Source organism: Thamnophis elegans, chromosome 6 (assembly GCF_009769535.1).
Source record: "Thamnophis elegans isolate rThaEle1 chromosome 6, rThaEle1.pri, whole genome shotgun sequence".
In the NCBI taxonomy this organism is placed as follows: Eukaryota; Metazoa; Chordata; class Lepidosauria; order Squamata; family Colubridae; genus Thamnophis; species Thamnophis elegans.
In genome coordinates this window covers 54,897,077-54,915,398 of record NC_045546.1, presented here as the reverse complement: position 1 = coordinate 54,915,398, position 18,322 = coordinate 54,897,077, and the positions used below count along the sequence as shown (strand labels likewise).

At 40.8% G+C, this 18,322-nt stretch overlaps 1 protein-coding gene across 1 annotated transcript in view; it reads left to right on the top strand.

Moving 5' to 3' along the window:
- The window catches only part of DSCAM (DS cell adhesion molecule), a 320,316-nt gene that overhangs the window by 160,153 nt on the left and 141,841 nt on the right, over positions 1–18,322 (top strand). The window contains 2 exon segments of the mRNA XM_032219921.1: positions 3,484–3,603; positions 11,527–11,700. Coding sequence (XP_032075812.1) covers positions 3,484–3,603; positions 11,527–11,700 — 294 coding nt within the window.

The following is an 18,322-nucleotide window of genomic DNA, read 5'->3' as shown; positions in this document are numbered from 1 at the left end:
GTTAAATTGGAAGTTAGATTTTCCCAAAGCAGGATGCCTTTTATGCCAACAAACAACAAAATCAAAAATTGGTGAGAAAATCAGAACAAAGAAGTAGCAGATTTAAACTGCAATGAGTATAAGGCAGGACAAATGCTCTTACATTGATAAAGGCAAACATTTCTTACAATGAGGTATCTGCAACAGTAATTGTTATCCAGCCATGGTGCATCAAATAGCTTCTGCTGAGTCTGAACTAGGTAGCCTGACAAAGAGTTCTGAAGGCTCTTATAAAGGTAAGGAAAATATGTCATATAAAAAGTAAGTTGGCCATTAATCTTGAGGATGTTAAACAGTTAAAAGAGCAGTACTGAAATAAACTTGTGAAATATATAGTTTCATTTATTTGTCATTAGAACCAAATTTCCAAAGTTTAGTAAAAGGGGAAAGGAAGAACAGAACAAAATTATTCAAACAAAATAGAAGAAGCAGACTAATCCATATTCATGAAGCATATACTTCGTATATTTAAAAATAAGAGAGGTTTCTGATGCAGTGGGAGTGAAATACTACAATCCATTAAAATTTACCTTAGTAGAGGTAAAGGAAAAGAATGGATTAAGTTTACTACTCCATCCTTTATTCAGAGGTCTACACAAAAATGTGTACATTTATGAAAGACAAGGTTAACCAAAGTGATTTTAATAGTAGTTACATTTTGAGAAATCATTTATGTAATAGCTTTAAAAAAATGTTGTTAAAAACAACTTTTATCAGGTAGATTGTTCTCATGATACCACCTCTGTGTCATCTCCTTTCTTTAACTTAGACTGCCAGGAGTTATATTTCATTATTCTGGTTTGAAAGTGAAATTTTCCTGCTTCTCCTTAAACAAATATTGCCAGAAAGACAACCTACAATGACTCAATGGCAGTGCTGGCAATAACACAATCAAGGGCAAGGATCTGCTCAAGTTCCCATTGGCAATCTCAATGAATCTATGATAGCACAGCCTTCCCCATCCCATTTTGACATGGGATATGAATTAAAAGATATCAATGGCAAATAGCAACAGCTGTGGAAGGCCAGCAATTCTGTGTCAAAGAGCCCTTGCTCCCAAAACAGTTCTGATTGGTCAATGAGTCATAGGGAGGGGTATGAGATGAAGGAAATGAGCATTGTTGATCTGGGTGTAAGATTTGCCCAGATTTTTTTTATATATATTTGTGCTGTCACCATCTCCTTTCCTTGTTAAAAATCCAAAAATCCAAAAAATCCAAGTGGTCTTTTAAAGTACTCTGATCTCAAATTATAGGCTTTTTTATTTGAAGTAGAAGCAAAGAACAATCGTTGAACTAGGCAGTGGGCTGCAGATAAACCATGAAACTTTTAAGAGTTTGCTTGTTACATGGCTGAAAAACTTTTCTGTGAGAATAAAATATACTGGAATGATGTTTCATGGGAAAAAATGCATCCATTCCAAAAAGGAAGAAATGGGAGAGGTATTCCTTTTGTTCCAGAGAGTATCCTTCAAGTTTAATAGGGATGTACTGTGCTTCAGATTCAAAGCTGGAGAAGTGCCTTGGAGCAGATGTTGACATCTCTTTAAAGAAACTGTGCATGGTATAGTGACTGCATGGTCCTAAGAAAATATACAAGTATTTAAGAGGCAATCTACAAGTATAAAATGCTTGTTAGAGAAGAAGACATGGAAAACAAGCCCATGCCTCCTCCCAAGCACTTTCCATACCCCTGAAGCTCAGCCAGACTTTTTCCTTCAGTCATGTGCCCACCACAAGTTGAGCTTAAGATATCCTTCCTTCCTTCCTTCCTTCCTTCCTTCCTTCCTTCCTTCCTTCCTTCCTTCCTTCCTTTCTCTTTCTTTCTTTCTTTCTTTCTTTCTTTCCTTCCTTCCTTCCTTCTTTCTTTCTTCTCTCTCTCTCTCTTTCTTTCTTTGTCAACAAACAAGTATGAAAACACATGAAAAAAAACGGCACAAATAAATGGATATAAATAAGCAAAACATAGCCATAAAAACATAAAAATAGTCCATATAACTGGGACAGTAGGACAGTGATGGTAAGTATGCTGGTGCGCTTATGCATGCCCCCTTAGGGACCTCTTAAGAAATGCATAAGGTCCACGGTAGACAGCTTAAGGTAAAAGGTATGGGGGTTAGAGGAACTAACAACAGGGTCAGATTCTCCATGTCATCTTTGGTAGCATTGAAGAAGTATTCCAATTGCTGCCTTTGGAAACCCAGTGGTCTATTTTTTTCTTGGTGGTGTCTCATTTTAATATAAACCAGATCCAACTCTGCTCAGTTTTTGAGATCAGCCAAATTTTTTATAGCTTGCTCATGACAATTTATAACAAAGAGTTTTCTTAAACCAGCAAAAGTGACTTCTTACTTATGCTAACATTTTATAAGACTTGTTTTGAATAATGAAATTTCTTTTATTAATTTAGATTTGCAGCACCCCAATACATGGTACTAGTATTTTAACAACAAAAAACAAACATTCTAAATTGCATCATTTACTTTACATTCATTTTAATGTTTCCAGTGAAACCCCAGAGAAAATGAGAACACCAAAACCTTTCTGTCCAAGAGAATGCTAAATTTGAACATGTAATCAAAAAATACTAATGGTTGCTTTCTAAAAAGGCTGTCTTGGTCCATTAATTTATTGCATTTGTGCAACAATTCCATTGCAAAAATAAAGTATCTTCCTTATGTTCACCCATAATTGTTTCCCTAATTTCAATGGAGACAGAAAATCGGTTCAGCAAGAACCTACCGTATTCTCCCTTTTCAGGATATTAATTTTTTCTCTTTTTAAAGAATCAATCTCTATGTACAAAAGCATTTGAAAATTGTTTTCTGCATTTATACACAAGGCTACCATAAGCCTTTATAGTTCATTAGTCACTATATGGGTATTTAAGGATACTGTAAATTCAACTATTTATAATTTACAATTCTGTTGAGACATTAACTTTTTTTTAACATCTCAACTATAACTATGTCCTACACCATGTTATGCTCTGAAGAATTAAATGCCTCAGAGTATAACATTAAGATGTATGTTCTTGCTATATCTATGGTAAACAACTAAAGAAAGATGGAGATGAAAGCCAGAGCTCTGCAAGCAGGTGGCTGCATTCTTAGATTTAAAAAAAGCAATTGTACAAAAGGTTTATTAGGAAACCACAGAAAATTATAATAAACACCATTGATTTCCTCCCTTGCTATAACAGAGACCTCTGGACCTATCGGGTGTGGGCATATTATTTAATATGGTCATTAATGCATTCCACTGAGTATTGCAGTTCTTACTTACTATCAGGCTTTTTATTGTCAAATATGTTTGTAATATCATTTGCCAAACAATGTTTTGATTGAGGATCAATAGAAATTATTAAGAAAAAAACATGGTTAGTAGTCTAATTATAGTTAAAGTGATAACCTAATTATATCCTACTTTCTTTGTTTTCTTTTAGTTCCCCCCAGATTTGTGGTTCAGCCAGTTGATCAAGATGGGATTTATGGAAAAGCTGTGATCCTGAACTGCTCTGCAGAAGGCTACCCTGTTCCTACCATTGTCTGGAAATACTCCAAAGGTATTTCCTCTAACAATGCTCATTATGGTGTAATTCAAATAATTATTGTGCATTTATTATGCAATGTTCATTTTGTTAGTATTGCAGCTGTGACAGATTCTAGGGAGGCTGGAAAAGTAATGGAGGCAGGATAAGCATAATCAAAAGGTAGAAGAGGAGTTTGTTAGCAGCTTATTTTGTAAATGGAAACTACCCTAGTAGCAAGAAAACTAAGAAGAAGCATTTCAAGTCATTCAAAGAGACTCAGTCTCACTATAGATGAGAATTGAATTCCAAGATACCCCAATGTTAAATGGTAATGTTAAAAATACCTTATTCAAAATTATGTTTAGTCTTTTTCTTAATCTTGCCTAGGGGCTTGACAATACCTATTATTTCTCTTCATTACTATTTAATAAAATAATGTAGTCAAATAAAATAAGGGAGATGATATGAGTTCTTGTTACAGGTAGCCTTTGGGTTACAACCATTAAAAATTATACCGGCAGTGAATGAATAATGCTTATGAAGGATTCTTGTAGTTCTGGCTGTTACAGCATCCTCTTGGTTATGTGATCACAATCTAGGTGCTTGATGTCGAGTTATGACTGACATAGCAGTTAGTTATGGCTATGTGATTTCAATTTCCAGCTGCAATTTCCCTATCAGTTTCCTACAACGTCAATGGGAAAATCATCATGAAGTCAGAAGTTGCAGACATATGGTTCCTTGCTTAACCGCCCCCATGGTCTTTGTTCAAGGAGGGCAACTGAGATTGCTAGCATTGCCATTGCAAGTGATGCAGTCAGGTGACATTGAACTTTACAACTACATTGCTTAATGGCAGCAATTCCAGCCCCAATTGATATTGTAAGCCAAGGATTACCTATAGTATAAATATCCTGAAGATGATCACAAATTCAAATATTGTACAGATGCTAGTGAGCAGTCCCATTTCATTTACAAATGTACATAACTACCATAAAAAGTTTAACCCTTCCTTCAGTGTTCCTCACTTTTGCTGACCTTGAAGTACAGAAAACTATCAGTAATAGGGAGAGTGTTTTGCATATCAACCAGTTACTTGACTCATGAGCTATCACTATTCTTCTTAGCCCTACTCTACACAGAAACAAAACAAATATCCGTACCTCCATATTATCTAGTTCATGTATTTGTGTATTTGTGTATTTGCTAAAACACACAAAGGTTTTCCAACTGCCAAATTACCATCCCGTCTTGCATCTAAAATATTTTGTGGTGTGAGAAATAGAATGATAGAATGTCAGCGTTTTTTCAAGTTGGCAACCTTCTAATCTTGGTTGCAATTTGCAATGCCTATCAAATGGAGGAGATACTTTAAAATTATGGCGCAATTAGGCTTCAAAAGGAGAATCTGAGCCTTTATGTGTGTACGTGCCCGGAAGCAATAGCCAGCTTGAGTCCTGGAATAGGTGGGGCAAAAGTCCTGTGAGAAGTGAGGCAAAAGTCCTGTGAATGGGTTAGTAGGGGAATGTACGGGGGGGAAGTAGACTACCCACAAGCTTATCAAATTCACTACAGTTCAGAGAAAACACTGCTGGTTTTAAATAAACTAGAGCACAGCAGAATAATTTGACACAGCTTCTCAAACCAGCCAATATTGTGAGATCAGTTCCAGATCCAGTCCCAAAGTGGCTGAAAGTACTTGGTCTCACATGCCTAGTGGCAGGAATCTTGTGGAGCTCTGGTTGTTTAAACAAATGGTATGGTATATAATGTGTTTGCTGGGACACTTTGCTGCTTTTTTTATTAATTTTCTATTTTTCAACATAAGTTAGTCAAAGTCATTCTGGAGTCAAGATATTCTAAAAAAAATCATCATCATCTACGTATAGACATATGCTAAGAATGCACTTGGAATATAACATACGGACATAACTCCAGCAGTCCTAAAACTTCTCTCAAGGTTTCTACCCAAATTGTTATGCAGCAAAAGTGGGGCAATATTAAATATTTAGGGAAAAAGTCATACTAACTGACAATTCATGTTTATTTTAGTACTATCCACCTCTTTCTCTTGGGGATTGGACCCCTGATGCAGCACTGAAAAATGCCATGTATCTTTTAATTTGAAAAAAGATTATGGACCTCTAGATTAAGTAGAGTAGCGTAATATCGTATCATATCTGCTAGGTTCTTGTTTGATAAACAGAAATCATTCCAGAATGCTTTGATTTTAAATTTGGTGCCATACTACAATGGGGATAAGGCAAAATCTTCTGTTGTCTTTTCAAAGCTATAACTTGGGGTACACTTTCGTTCCATAGTAAATTAATTACCAGGCTACTACCATTAAAGCTGTACCTCATTTGCACTCCCAGTTGATAAACATAATATTTGTACAGGTAGTACTCAACTTATGAACATGATTGAGCCCAGTATTACAGTTATAAGTTGTGCCAAGTCACAATGTGACTATGCCCAATTTTGCCAGCTTTTCTGCAGCAATCATTAAGTGAATCATCATGATTGTTAAGCAAATCCATTGTCCACAATGGACATTTTTGGTGAGAAACTGAAAGTAAATACTTGTTTCTGGGAAAAAACGTAAATTGTGGTCACGTTACCAATGGGATACAGAAATGCAGGCCAATTGCCAGTGCCCAAACAGCAATCACATGAACATGGGGGTTGGCAGGTGTTAGAACTTTGAATCCAGGTGTCTATGGAGATTCTTAGTCATACAGGTTGTCCCAAAGGTGCTTTTTCAAGAGGCAACTGGACTTCCTTATTTTTTCTTTGAAGACGTTTCACTTCTCATCCAAGAAGTTTCTTAAGCACTGACTAGATGATGGGGAATGGAAGGGTTTATACTCCTTGCAGATAGATGGTCATTTGCATTATTTTACAGAGACATTGAGGCTATTTGGAGGTTTATCTGTGTCCTCATGGTCACCTAAGTAGAGTAAATGGGTGTGGAGCCTTCTTGGAACTGCTTGGATTATGTTATAGACTAGAGAGAGATGAAGTTATATCTCTCCCCCTCTGTTGAAAGAGAGCTGTTCCATTTTGACATTGATGGCCTTTTTGACACCTCTTTCAAACCAAGGGTACTCTCTATCTGAAATGTGGACTTTGCTGTCTTCAAAAGAGTGGCCTTTGTCTTTTAAATGCAGATGGACTGCTTAATGTTGTCCTGATGGGTTTGTTCTCTTACGTTATGCATGCATTTATGAACTGGTTGTTTTGTTTCTCCAATGTACAGATATGTACATGTCTATTGCATTGTAGTGCATATACCACATTACTCAGTTTGTGTCTGGTGTTTTATCCTTGGGGTGGACAAGTCAGAGCTGAAAAAGCTTCTTGGATGAAAAGTGACACATCTTTGAATCCAGGTCAAAAGTAGCTCTAGAAAGGTAACTTTGTACAGTTGCTAAGTGACCCTTCAGAAGTCAAGGACAAGATGAATATCTCTTTCTATATTATGGACCTGGTGGCGCAATGGTTAGCATGCAGTATTGCAGGCTAACTCTCCCATAGCCTGAAGTTCGATCCTGATCTCAATTTAGGAATTTAGGAATTTAGGAATTTATTTGTTATTTATAGGCTGCCCTTTTCCCTGAGGGGACTCAGGGCGGCTTACAGTTCATGGGAAGGGGGGTGCAAGATAAAACATAAGACAGTGCATAAATAAAAAATAAAACAATAAAACACAACTTTCATTCAGCATTCGGGTGGGGCGGATTAGAATCTTATCCCCAGGCCTGATGGGATAGCCAGTTCTTAAGGGCTGTGCGGAAGGTCTGGACGGTGGTGAGGGTGCGAATCTCCACGGGGAGATCGTTCCAAAGGGTCGGAGCTGCTACTGAGAAGGCTCTCCTCCGCGTAGTCGCCAGTCGGCACTGACTGGCGGATGGAACTCGGAGGAGGCCTAATCTGTGCGATCTAATCGGTCAAAGGGAGGTAATCGGCAGGAGGCGGTCTCTCAAGTACTCAGATCCACTACCATGGAGAGATTTATGGATGGTAAGTAGCACCTTGAAGCGCACCCGGAGAGCAACAGGTAGCCAGCGCAGCTCGCGGAGGATAGGTGTTATGTGGGCGAACCGCGGTGTGCCCACAATCACTCGCGCGGCCGCATTCTGGACTAGCTGAAGTCGCCGGATGCTCTTCAAGGGCAGCCCCATGTAGAGCACATTGCAGTATTCCAGCCTAGAGATCACAAGGGCTCGAGTGACTGTTGTGAGGGCCTCCCGGTTCAGGTAGGGTCGCAACTGGCGCACCAGGCGAACCTGGGCAAATGCCCCCCTGGTCACAGCCGACAAATGATGGTCAAGAGTCAGCTGTGGGTCCAGGAGGACTCCCAAGTTGCGAACCCTGTCTGAGGGGTGTAAAATTTGACCCCCCAGCCTGAGCGATGGAACACTGGCCAAATTATTGGGAGGGAAACACAGCAACCACTCGGTCTTGTCCGGATTGAGTACCAGTTTGTTAGCTCTCATCCAGTTCTTAACAGCCTCAAGACCCCGGTTCATCACGTCCACCGCTTCATTGAGTTGGCACGGGGTGGACAGATACAACTGAGTGTCGTCCGCGTATTGGTGGTATTTTATCCTGTGCCTCCGAATGATCTCGCCCAGTGGTTTCATGTAGATGTTGAATAGTAGGAGGAAAAAGACCGAACCCTGCGGCACCCCATATGTTAGGGGCCTCGGGGACGATCTCTGCCCCCCCCACCAACACCGACTGCGACCTGTCCAAGAGGTAGGAGGAGAACCACTGCAAAACAGTGCCTCCCACCCCCACCTCCCGCAGTCGTCGCAGAAGGATACCATGGTCGATGGTATCGAAAGCCGCAGAGAGGTCAAGGAGAACCAGGATGGACGCATAGCCTCCATCCCTGGCTCTCCAGAGATCATCGGTCAATGCGACCAAAGTGGTTTCTGTGCTGTAACCAGGTCTGAAGCCGGACTGGAAGGGGTCAAGGTAACTAGCTTCCTCCAAGGACCGTTGGAGCTGGAAGGCCACCACCTTCTCAACAACCTTCCCAACAAAGGGGAGGTTGGAGACTGGACGGTAATTGTTGAAAACGGCTGGATCCAAAGATGGTTTCTTCAGGAGGGGTCTCACCACCGCCGCTTTAAGTGCGGCGGGGAAGTGCCCCTCCCGAAGGGAGGCAGTAACGACCGCCTGGATCCAGCCTCGTGTCACCTCACTGCTGTTGGCAACCAGCCAGGAGGGACATGGGTCCAGAATACAGGTGGAGGCACTCACAGCTCGTATGGCCTTGTCCACATCCCCAGAGGCAACATCCTGAAACTCAACCCAGAGATGGTCTGCCAAGTTATCCCCCTGTGTCTTGGCTGGATCTGCAAAGGTGGAGTCCAAGTCCGACCGAAACCGAGCAACTTTGTCCGCTAAGAACTGGACATAATCCTCAGCCTTACCCTGCAGGGGGTCCCCCGTATCCCTCCTATTTAGGAGGGAGTGGATTATCCTAAACAGGGCGGCTGGGCGGGACTCAGCGGACGCAACCAAGGTGGCAATATATGTTCTTTTTTCTGTCCTCAATGCCCTGATATATTCCTTGGTGCATGTTGTCAAAAGTGCTCGGTTCGATTCGGACTTATCGGACCTCCACAGGTGCTCTAGGCGTCTCCTCCGGCGCTTCTTCTCCCGGAGCTCCTCGGTGAACCAAGGAGGCCTCCGGGATCCGCCGACCCGGAGGGGCCGTAGTGGCGCAATCCGGTCAAGGGACTCCGATGCCGCTGAGTGCCAGGCGGCAACCAGAGTCTCCGCCGAACTGTGGGCGAGAGTATCAGGAATAACCCCAAGCTCCGTCTGGAACCTCAGAGGGTCCATAAGTTGCCTGGGGCGGAACCACCTGGTCGGTTCCTCCTCCCTACAGTGGGGGTTTGGCCTCCGGAAGTCAAGCCTCAGTAGGCAGTGGTCTGACCACGACAGGGGTATGATCTCATTACCCCTCAGACCAAGATCACAAATCCACTGCTCCGAGAGGAATACGAGGTCGAGCATGTGACCCGCTGAATGGGTTGGGTCCCGAATTACCTGGGTCAAGCCCATGGCTGTCATGGAAGCCATGAACTCCTGCGCTCCATCAGAGTGTTCACCGAGCGAAGGCAAATTGAAGTCCCCCAGAACCATAAGCCTGGGGAACTCAATTGCTAGCTCGGCTACTGACTCGAGGAGCGAGGGGAGGGCTGCTGCAATGCAGTTGGGAGGCAGGTACGTTAACAGCAGACCCACTTGACCCTTGAGGTCCAACTTCACCAGCAGGGACTCACACCTGACAAGCTCCGGAGCAGGGATCCTACGAGGTGCTAAAGACTCCCGGATAACGATAGCCACACCGCCACCCCTTCCCTGGGCTCTCGGCTGATGAAGCACCTGAAATCCTTCTGGGCACATCTCTACGAGGGGAACTCCTCCCTCCGGGCCCAGTCAGGTTTCAGTAATACATGCCAGGTCTGCCCTCTCGTCTAAAATTAAGTCCCGGACGAGGGGAGCCTTATGAACAACAGACCTGGCATTTAGTGACAACAGCCTGAGTCCAGGGTCCTGATTACTCGCGCCATCTGGCCTCGGAGTGGAACTCATAGGGCCGGAAGGAGGGATCTCTGTGACGTAGCGAACCCTCCTTCCCCTGTAATGGCCAGCCCTAAAGTCCCCGCCATATCTACCCCTTCCCGTTACGACCGTAATGCTCCGGCCCACTCCCGTGTTTGTGGTCCCCCCGACCACCCCAATGACCCCCACTTTCCCCGGCAGGTCCTCCGAATCAGACATACTCATTCACTCACCCAAGCAGTCCCCACATAGAAGTTAAAACATATAAAATACAACGATAATAGGTTGACTCACCCTTCCGAGGTGGTAAAATGAGGTCCCAGATTATTGGGGGCAATATGCTGTCATTGTGAACCACCCAGAGAGTACTGTAAAACACTATAAGATGGTAAAGAAGTCTGAGTGTTATTGCAATTCCTGGGTTTAAGATTGTAATTTTATTTATTGAGTTGTTATGCATAACAGAAGAATTTTTTTCTGTTTATAAGCAAAATTATGTCTAATACTTGATTATTTCTAACTGGATATTCCAATTAAGTGAAAATTCCAGTCTTGCACATTAATTGCACATTGTGCAATTAATCCTCAATGATAACAGCAAAAAGCAAATATGCATATAAATATCCCACCCTTTGTAATATATCATGCTAAAATACTTCCTGCTTGTAACAAAAGTGATAAAATTAATTGATCAAGTTATTAATTTTTGCAGGGTACATTTACTTTAGCTTATGATGGTACTAGAGACTAGAATTACTAAGTGAAGAGGTTGTAAAGTGCAATGCCATATAGCTGCATCGCTTAGAGATGGCATTTCTGTCAGAGTCAGTTGCTATTATTAAGGGAGATGCTTACATGATGGTGACTTTTTACTTTCTGCCAGCTTTCCCATTGACTTTGTTTTGGGGCAGCTGGAAAGCAATGTCAGAAATCTTGATCACAAGACCACGAGGACACTGCAATAGGCGCAACTATGAAAACCTATCATGCACCATTTATTCAATGCTATTGTAACTTTGAACAGTCATTAAAGGACTGGTCATAACTTGAGGACGAAGTGTATTTAAATATCCTGACACTTGCATGCACTTTTTGAATATTTTAGCAGTTACTAAATTTACAAGTGTGGCTCTTAATTTAAGTAATTTTTAGAAGTGTGTCCCGGTCTACCTTCCCTATCAATTATTACTGCAAGAGATTTTAAGAAAAGCTTTTGCATATTTCATATGTATGAACTGTATGTGTTTGTATGTGTGTATATATACTTAAAAGGACTTCTAAGTCGCTTCAGTTTTGTTCCAGTAACAATCAAATCAGTTACTTCTTTCAGGCATCTTGTCTCCTGATTTATTTTGTTTATTATCCCACTAGGTGCTGGAGTTCCCCAGTTCCAACCAATTGCCTTGAATGGGCGTATCCAGCTTCTGACAAATGGCTCCTTGTTGATCAAGCATGTTCTGGAAGAAGATAGTGGATACTACCTCTGCAAGGTCAGCAATGATGTGGGGGCTGACGTCAGCAAGTCCATGTACCTCACTGTTAAAAGTAAGAAATTCTTCCTGATAGTAATGACTATTGAGTTGCAAAAGGATACCTTTCAACTCCTGATTTGAAAAAAAATATTTTGCATTCATTCTAAGGCACACTTGCACATTCTTCTTGCTGCAGCTGAATCACTTGGTTACAATTTAGGTGAGGAAGTGTAAGTAGGCAAAGGGAAGGGTTGACATCTGTGAAACATTTCTGTAAGATCAACGAGCTTCTTCAACATTATATTTTTGGAGTACAGAGAGGCATCTTGATGTTGCTAATATATGTTAAACAGAGCTTAAATAAAGATCACGAGAAAGGGCTTCAGAATGCCTTCACGGAGGTGCTTACATTTCAGTTGACTTTCATACTTTATTGTAATGACAGTTATACTGTCCATATTCTGCAAGTCAGAATCATGAGGTTTTATTTATGTTGCTTTGGAAAGTGGTGATTCTTAGCTCCAAACATACATTCTTAATTGTGCATTTGCATGGTCATTCAAAGTAAACAACTAGATTTCTGAACGATGAAATGATACTTAGTAGAATTTCTGAGATTTTGCTTTCTTTTCTTTCTTTTTGATTTGTATTTAAGCCTACAGTCCTAAATAAAGTATTTTGGACCAAAACCAGAAGAGAATTTTTAAGTTCAGGTGTGGCTACAACAGGGACTACCTAAATCAGGGCTGTCAAACTTGCAGCCCATAGGACAGATGCGTTATCCGCTGGCCACGGCTGGTTTAGCAAAGGGGGAAAAAGTCCAGATATGTCCCATGATGACATGAGTTTGATACCCCTGACCTAAATAATGATTTTTTTGCTTAGGAAGTGTGGAAGGGGGAGCAAATGAGAACAGTTGAATAATTTTCAAATGTCTCAGAATGAATATTAGACATTTTTAATCAAAAGCTGCCCTTTTGGTAATGAATCCACAGTGAATTTTTTCAAATAAAGAATCTGTATAATCAATTTTCCTTGAGCTCTGAAGACATGAAAAATGTAACATTCAATCTGCCAGTTATGATTTTCTTTCTTTCTTTCTTTCTTTCTTTCTTTCTTTCTTTCTTTCTTTCTTTCTTTCATTCATTCAGTCAGTCAGTCTGTCTGTCTGTCTGTCTGTCTGTCTGTCTGTCTGTCTATCTATCTATCTATCTATCTATCTATCTATCTATCTATCTATCTATCTATCTATCTCTATTTCTATCTCTATCTCTATCTCTTGTGTGTGTGTGAACACACACCAAATCATCTTGGTGCAGAGAAAGTTGTACAGCTAATAAGTAAAGCAATGAAAGAACACAGACTAAAAAAAGCTTTTGCTATTGTTCTTTTATTTTGGCTATTATTTGAAAAGGGCTGTTATAATTCCGTTAAGTTCACATTATTACAAAAGAAGGAAAGACAATGGTTAGACTTTGTATTGTATTCATTGATAAATAAAAAGAGTTTAATTTATATGCCAGAATCATCATCCCCAAGTACATTCTTCCCTAAAGTAATAAAACTTAATTTCTGCCAGATGTTTAGGCTACAGCTTCTGTAAATTCAACTACCACATTTAGCATAATGGAAATTGCAATCTGAAACATCTGAAAATGTACCAATTTACTTATTTTGTACTATAAAATAGAAGCAACCACCCCCCCCCCCCCAGATAAGCTTGAACTGACCAATGTAATACGAGTAGATAAGTTACTGCACTTTGTACAATTTGGATGATGCTGATTTTTCCAAAGCAATTGTTAAAGGCAGTTCTGAATAGATAAATGCCATATTTTTTAGCATTTAGAAAGAAAAATAAAAACAACCTTCCATATAGAGTCATTTTTATTATTTTATTTAGATTTGGGAACTACCCAAATACATTTTGAGCAGCACACACATTCTTTCTGTTCCCATTGTACATGTGTATGACAGTTAATAGTTTATAGTAGTTGAATGCCAGAACAAAGTTTATCTATATGGTGTTTAATATACACTAATAAGCAATTATGTGAGATAGCTGAAATATTTTATTCACATTTGTGCCTTTTTGCAGGGTTTCTAATTCCTTTTTACCTTCATTCTTATCGGCTGATACTATTGCAGTATTTTTCAATACAGTATTTGGCAAGTTCAAGATGTGTGATCTTCAACTCCCAGAATTCTGCAGCCAGTACCTAGGAATTGAAGTCTACACATCTTATACTTGCTAAGGTTGAAAAACACTGTACTATTGCCTTATCTGCTCCAGTCCTGTGGTATAGACATGCTAGTAGAAGCAAGCTTCAAGCTTTATTCCAGTGTAATGCATCCTGCTAGGCTAATTAATCCAATATAATATGCTTATCTAGTCTGCAGAGTCTCTTTCTAGTAGACTTTCCATATGCTCAGAATGAGGCAGGGGGGGGAATGTGCTATAGGCATCATTTTCTGTGTGGTGAGCTTAGCAATAAATACAGAGCTTAAACTTGCAAGCCTCACCCACCCCCACCCTACACTGTTTCCTTCCTAATTAGAAGCTCTCAGCACAAAATTTTACCTGTGATAGAGCAATATAAAAGCTAATGTGGATGAAGAAGTACAATTTAGCTCATAAGAAACTTGAAATAAATTACAATAACTTGAAAAAATGGCTTATATTTGAAACCAACATATCTGCAAAAGATATTTCCCTTGTTTGGTTGAAGAGCTTATACATGGGAGCACTTATTTTCAGGTACTAAGCTTCCCTGCCTTCCAATGTTTAAATTAAGTACATCTGAAAGCAGTGACGTGCGGTGAGCTTCATGGCCGGTGAGGCAAGCGCAAAAGCCCTGCCGAAGCCCTGGCACCATGTCCACCATAGAGCGGGACCCTCACCGGCCATGAAGCTCACCACACATCACTGATCTATAACCACCCTTGGCAGGACCTCCTGCCCCCCTCCCTCCCCCCAGGACCTCCCCCCATGTCCCTCCACAAGTTCCCACCCCACCCACCCCCCGGGTGCCCCTCCCCCTGGCCCTGAAGCCCCCCACCCTCCCAGGGGGAGCGCTCACCTGCCGCCAGGGCGCCACCGCTGCCTCCCTCCGTGCCCACCGCCATGGTTGCCGCACCCACGTGGAGCCGCCGAGGCAGCGCCGAACGAGCACCAATCGAGCTACTCCAGCCAGAGGAGCACCAAGCCGCAAATGGGTGGTGGGGACGGGCTCCTGAGTGCATGCAGAGCGCCTTCGGGATCACCGGGGAAGAAGTTGGGGAACGAGGGTCACCCAGACCTCGCAGCCTCCCCACAATCGCTCCTGCAGCGTCTGCTACTGCTTGGAGACTCTAGCAAAGGAGGAATACAATCAACATTTTAAAGTGCTGGCAGGGCTCGGCTGCCATTCAGCAAAACATGTTTCTGCGCTGGCCGACCCAGAAGGCAAGCCGGCACTTTAAAGGCATGCTGGCACTTTAGAGTGCCGGCAGGCAGGACTCGGCCGCCATTCAGCGAAACATGTTTCGCTGAATGGCGGCCGAGCTCTGAAGTGCCAGCATGCCTTCGTGCCAGCCGGCCCGGAAGGCAAGCCGGCACTTTAAAGGCATGCCGGCACTTTAGAATGCCGGCAGGGCTCGGCCACCATTCAGCGAAACATGTTTCACTGAATGGCGGCCATGCTCTAAAGTGCCGGCATGCCTTCCGGGCCGGATAGCCATTCAGCGAAACATGTCCTGGTTTGTGGCCAGGCGGCATGCTTGCACTTTAAAGTGCATGCCGTCCAGCCACAAACCAGGACATGTTTCGCTCTATGGTGCGCCAAGGCGACATGGCTTTAAAAAATAAAAAAATAAAATGAAAAATAAAAATGAAAAATGAAAATAAAAATAGTTGTGCCAGCCCACGCGCCAGCAGAGGCGGGTAAACCACCACCCCCAGACACGCACATACACATAATAAAAACAAATTACAATTACTTACATTATAAATAAATTGAATTCCTCCCCCCTGCCCCCTCCCTTTGACCCACATACCTTCCAGCTGCGTCAAAAATGCTAGATTTGGTCTAGCCAGGCCCAGGCAGGCTAGGCTAGTTGCTGCTAGAGTCACCATGTGGATGACTCTGCTTAAGTGTTTTAAAATAGGCTCTAAACAAAGTGCCCTCTGCAGGAGGAGGCGGGAGAATCACGTGCCTCATTTGCATACGGAATTTTTTGCTTTTTAACCCTTGGTTAACTCTTAAAAGGTGAAAAATTCCTTATGCAAAGGAGGCCCATAGTTCTCTAGCCTCCTCCTCCAGTTAGCACTAAACAGACTCAGAGTCACTGTGACTTAGAGTCTGGGAGCAACTACCTTGGCCTTTTTAATTATTTTAAAAATAGTTTCCTTTTCCTCAGGAGACTGGTGAGGCCCCGCCTCCTCTTCCTCTAGTAACTGCACGTCACTGTCTGAAAGTAATCTGGATTGTTTTTACTATTTTAAAATTCATTTTGGATAGACCTGAGCAAGGCTAGCTAAGTCAAGTGTTGTGAAAAAGTGACCCAAAGATTTTTTGCAGTCACAGGTGAGTTTCTAAGAAACAAGTGTACTAAATTATCAATAAAGTTTGCTGACAGGGAAATAAAAATTGAGCAGTCTCAGTGGAATTACTGTGCTTGCCTTTTGTGCTTCTGCCTGTCATTTGATTTTATGATTTGAGACTGTTACGGAGAATGTACTAGATAAAGAAGGCAAAAATAGATGCTCACAAGCATGGGAAGTTCAGTAGGGAAAGGTGGGATGCAAGACTTAAAAGCTAATACAGATACTCAGTTTTTGAAACAAAATTTCCTTATTAGAGGATAGCTCACAGATGACGTAAATGCTGCATAATAAGGGGTTTATCTCATTTCACTGTTGAAAACTTACTCTATCTGGAAGAGCATAAAATAAGCATATCATCTTACATAAGCAAAAGCCATAATTTAAAACTAGAAATCCTATATTGATATAATCATAGTAAAATAAGTAAAATTAAAATAAGCAAGTACAATTAAACAATCAAATTACTTTTTATGTAGAATCTATGTTTGGCAAACCATCAGCAAACAATTAACGAACAGCAGGTATACTGTAAGTCTGATAAAATGGCTTTATCATCTTTTTTTTAAAAAAAATCTAACATGCTACGATCCCAATCAGCTGGAGTTTTCGCTATAAAGTGTATGGTATATAGTACTGAATGAACATAATATGTGTGGAAACCTTTGAATGTAGCTTTATGATTAACTGAATGCAGAATTTGTTTTATCTATCTTTCTTTTCAAACATCCAGTCACATTTTAACTGCAAATCAATCTTAGTTCCTATTTAGTGCCATAATCTGAAAGACCTTAATCCCCCACTAGTGTGTATGGATTCTTCAAACTTTATCACCAAACTGAATGACAAAAACACCTACAGATATTCTGTCCTACAACTTTTCCATAGGCCATCTGAAAGAAGCTTCCACAAAACATTGTTTGAGAAGTTCTGCCCAATGCCACTCTTTATTATAATTCTGTCCTGAACTGGAAAAATGTCTAATTGTTCATTAATATATATTTTTGGAGGCATATGCAGGTTAAGATATCAATAGGAAGGTTTGATTTCTGTCCAGTGGAAATTAAAAACAGCAATTTTATAAAAATAAATGGCAAACACTTGGAACTACACTTGTGGTAATCAAATTCATGCAGGCACATAATAGCAAATAAGTAGTTTTGTAATGTGCATGTTGAGAAAAGCTACAGATAAATTTATGCTAAACCTTGAAAACATGAAAATTTCCCCTCGACACAAGCATTTGCTCTTGTTAGTCTCACAAAGTTTTGGTTTTTTGGTTTTTGTCCTAATGAGGTCCTCCCACTGTAAGAGATAAACAAGCTCCAAGTGTTGTTTTCTGCCTCTTCAGACTATCCGCACAGCTTTGATTTAAGGACTTGCACTTTAATCACCCATCATGTGTCATTACCCCGACAGGTGGCAGCAGCCGCAAGATACAAGCTCCAATAAATTGCATCGAAAATCACTGAAGCGATCTTTTGTTGATTTTCTTTTACAGCTATTCAGTGGTAGATCAGCTGTCATAACAACACAGTGCCCATGGCAGTAGGGTGAAATTAAATGTGAAGTATGTTCAAGGTAGCGAGTATAAAAATGGAATATCTTTTTTTTTCACCCTGTTGATTCTAATGCATTTTTTTTTAATTCTTGTAAGTAATCTGAAATCTGTAGCAATTGATTAAAATCAGTGCGGTATTTTTGTGACATAATTGTCACATGTGCTCTTGCACAACTATGCTCTACTATATAAATACCTTGCTATCAGTAATATTTTCTTTTAAGAAAGGAATCTTGCTCATTTTAAAAACAAAATGCATCTTATAATTGGGTTTTTGAGCAAAAGGAAGCAATTTGCAAATCATCTTTGTTTCCCCTTCTCCCTCCTTAATTATTCCTCTATTACAGATACTGTATACGTAATGTTATATTGCATAAAGTGCAAATTCTCGCTGCAGAAAATGCACACAAAAATATAATATACTTGTTATTAAAGCAGTTACTTTTCTAATGATGAATCAAATTAGACATTTTCAAAACATAACTGGCAACTTGAATGCCAAGTGTCCAAATTTTATTCACGTCATCAAAACAGTCAGTTATGAATTCCTTC